Source organism: Octopus bimaculoides, chromosome 3 (assembly GCF_001194135.2).
Source record: "Octopus bimaculoides isolate UCB-OBI-ISO-001 chromosome 3, ASM119413v2, whole genome shotgun sequence".
NCBI lineage: Eukaryota > Metazoa > Mollusca > Cephalopoda > Octopoda > Octopodidae > Octopus > Octopus bimaculoides.
The window spans coordinates 29873799-29877356 of NC_068983.1; the positions used below are offsets into that span (position 1 = coordinate 29873799).

Below are 3558 nucleotides of genomic sequence, written 5' to 3' on the forward strand. Positions count from 1 at the left end.
GATAACATAATGAAATTTTGAAAATGTGATTTTAAAAAATTTTATTTTTCAGAATCGGATGCTCCATAACCAAAAACGTGGGATTCCGTTAAAAAAAATCAATATATATCCATTTTACCCGAATTTATGACGGAAAAATCGGATTTTGTGAATTTTCCGTAAGTCCCCTCCCACCCCCACGGTCGTCAACGCGCATTTTTTTTTTTTTTTCCATATTCGTTTTTCACACACTTGTTTGTACCCACCAGGCTGGTTTATTATTTTTTTTGTTCCCAAGTGAAAGCTTTTATATTGACCGGAAGTTTTTGTCTTTATACTTTCATTATAGAATGCTTTCTTCTTTCAATACTTCCATTATAGAGTGCTTACTTCTTTAAATTGTTTACGTCCACTGTATAAAATATTCATTTTTTTTATTATCTGCACTTGAGTAATGAAAGTATTAACTCGGTATGCTAATCTCCTCTATTGTCCATTATCTAATGCAGTATTCTTTTTATTTATTTTTTTACGATATGAGTGAGGCAGATTTGGCTGCAATTTCTAAGAAATTGAACACCTACATAGATGCTACAGTGCTGACTAGTCCCAGATGCACTTTTAAGATTTGTTGATGCCAAATACAAAATTGAAGTATTGAGTGCCAAATCCAAGAAACCTTTAAATGATCATCTCAAAATATAACATTTATAGATTCAAAGATAAGATTGTAGACGATTCAATTGATTCCACTCGCTTACATAAATTAATTTAAATATGTTGAGGACAAAAAAAAATGCTGAGTTCAATGAATTAGACGTGTCTGCCAAAGTGATTTAAAAATCTTACCTGTCGTGCATTTATGTTCAGTAGAACAAAGATAGCGTAGCTGGTTATAAACATTTGATTTAGGTATCTTTGTTGATAAAATAAATATGTATTTTGTTTTAATAAACATGCTACTAGGAGTACTGGTCCCAGTTATTTGTCTACTACTGACACGAGAAATGGTCCTAAATATACTTTTCATCGTCAACACATGAGGTTATTATGTTAAGTATAAATAATCGAAAAAAAAAAAGATAGATGTCAATATCAGTATTCTTATAAAATCGCTCGTTACGGTTTACAGAACGTTTTTTGTAAATCAAATTAAATTGTGTCAGAATTCCACCTTCGTACACCACGCGGACTGAAAGACGCCTTCAGATCTGTTCCCAAAGTCAAAGTTACAGCAAAGCAACTTCAAAGTTTGAACTACCCGAAAAAAATTATTTTTACATCATTGATATATACCATATATTGAGAGTATTTTTTTCGGTAAATTATATCATAAACAAAGACAGGTTTTATTTTCATGGCAATAAGTAGTTTACAGAGGTTAAAGGGGTAACACTCATACTCGGAGATTCACGGATATATAACCAGGGTTAGATAACTCTCGTGACCTCGTTAACAAGTATCTAGAACAAACGTAGCAAGAACGAAGAAATTGATATAAAACGTAAATAAAGAAAAGTTGCTATTAAACAAGAATTTATTGATTTTTAATTTTTATCTGAAAAATATTAATAATATATTATTTTTCATGCTATCGATATGTAAGTTCAAGCTTAAAGTATTATCTTTCTGATATTCTGTGCATGTAAATTTCACATTCCAGTTAGATTAGTCATCGGGAACTTAGTTTTAAATACACCGTTTGTTGTTGTTGTTGTTGTTTTCCACCTCCAGCAAAAATAACTCTCTCTCTCTCTCTCTCTGTATCTATCTATCTACAGCCGCTCTTCGCTTTATCTCATCCCAGATGATTGCGCTTCAGAAATGTCGCTGAAATTTTGGAAATGTCTGAAGCGATACTTCTCATCGTCTTCTAAGTTGCGGAAGCACAGTCGACCGCATAATCTAAAGGGAAAATCAACCAGTTCACAAAAATGGATCACACGCCAGTTGCGGGACCCTTATGTGAAACGGGCTCGGGAGGAGAGTTATAGATGTCGAAGTGCCTTTAAGTTAGTAGAAATAGACGATCGATTCGGTCTTCTTCGTCCGGGTTCTGTGGTTATAGACTGTGGAGCAGCACCAGGTTCCTGGACTCAGGTAGCTGTGGAAAGGGTGAATGCTGCTGGAACAGGTAAGAAGCAAAGCCTTTAAAATTAACGAAAGAAATATTAACAAAGTTCACACCATCTTCCATGTGAATACAATTACTCAAATGTGCATATATATATATATATATCATTTGACTAAGAAAAGAATTATTTTGTAATCGGAATTCATCACACACATTATATATATATATATATATATATAACTAAATAGTTATATATAGTAAACTTTTCGAAGTTGATGCTAAGTTTATGATGATTTGTTGTTGGCTTGCCTCGTTTTTTTTTTTTTTTTTTTTTTTTTTTTTTTTGTTATTTTATTTATTTATTTATTAGTTGCAGTTCTTAGTTTCTAGAATGATTGGGGGTGGGCTAATGCGATTCTGCATTATCCCCGATTTTTTGTTTGTGTAGCATGTTAAATATCAAAATCTCGTATTTTTAAGTTACGTTCAAAGCACATTCATGTGTGCGTGCATTCTTGCATGCATCCACAGTTGTTTAGAAAAGCCGATCAGAAAGATTTTCTTGTAACTATGAATATATTTGACATTAAATCAAAAAAATAGTCTATACAGAGAATTAAAATATAATAATATTCGGCCCATCAGTATATATATATATATATATATATATATATATATATATATATATATATATATATATATGCGTGTGTGTGTATAGATGATGGGTGAGTCGGGGGGGGGGGCTTCGTGGAAAAAAAAAACCTTCAGATTCTAGAATGATTAAATAAACCTCAACAGGTTATTTCAGCCACTAACTGAGAACTAGTAAAGGGGAATGCAATTAAATCAATTTATCTTAACATTCAGTGAGACATTTTGTTTAATTGTAATTTCACACGCACCCATATATACATTATGTGTGTGTGTGCATATATATATATATATATATATACACACACACACACATATGCAGTTTTGAAGCTACAATAACCTCTAGTCTATTTACGATGGTGGTTTAGGGTTTTCTGATGAAATATACTTTCTATATTTTTGCATATATATATATATATACACACACACACGTATGTGCACTTGTGCTCTATTTATTAATATATATATAGTGTGTGTGTGCATACATTTATAGATAGGTAGCTGGTTCTAAGACTTTAAATTTTATTGAATTAATATTCCCGTCAGTGACTGGCAAAAAAACTATTATGGCAAAGTTTTCAAGTTCTAAATTTATCCGTTACCTTATTGCATTTCATATTATCCGAAATACGTACAGTTAATGTTATGATTATATTTAATGAATATCCAATATCGGAATCTTTTCCTTTTTAAGAATTAATAACGAATTACTTAATTATTCCGAACACCTCCGTTAGTTGGGTACTACTAAAGCAGCGCGGACCCGAACGCGCAGTCGCGCGTCCGCGCTAGACCCTAACCCTAAACACGTATTCATTTGCACACGCGGGTTAGGGTTAGGATCGACCACTCAA

At 32.3% G+C, this 3558-nt stretch overlaps 2 protein-coding genes across 2 annotated transcripts in view; one reads left to right on the forward strand and one right to left on the reverse strand.

The window, feature by feature from the left end:
* Nucleotides 1-1396, reverse strand: part of LOC106867285 (uncharacterized) — a 24901-nt gene extending 23505 nt beyond the window's left edge. The window contains exon 1 of the mRNA XM_014912123.2: nucleotides 829-1396. Coding sequence (XP_014767609.1) covers nucleotides 829-1009 — 181 coding nt within the window. The 5' untranslated portion in view covers nucleotides 1010-1396. The remainder of the gene's footprint in view (nucleotides 1-828) is intronic.
* A 253-nt stretch (nucleotides 1397-1649) lies between these two features.
* LOC106867284 (rRNA methyltransferase 2, mitochondrial) overlaps nucleotides 1650-3558 on the forward strand; it is a 19199-nt gene continuing 17290 nt past the window's right edge. The window contains exon 1 of the mRNA XM_014912122.2: nucleotides 1650-2113. Coding sequence (XP_014767608.1) covers nucleotides 1804-2113 — 310 coding nt within the window. The 5' untranslated portion in view covers nucleotides 1650-1803. The remainder of the gene's footprint in view (nucleotides 2114-3558) is intronic.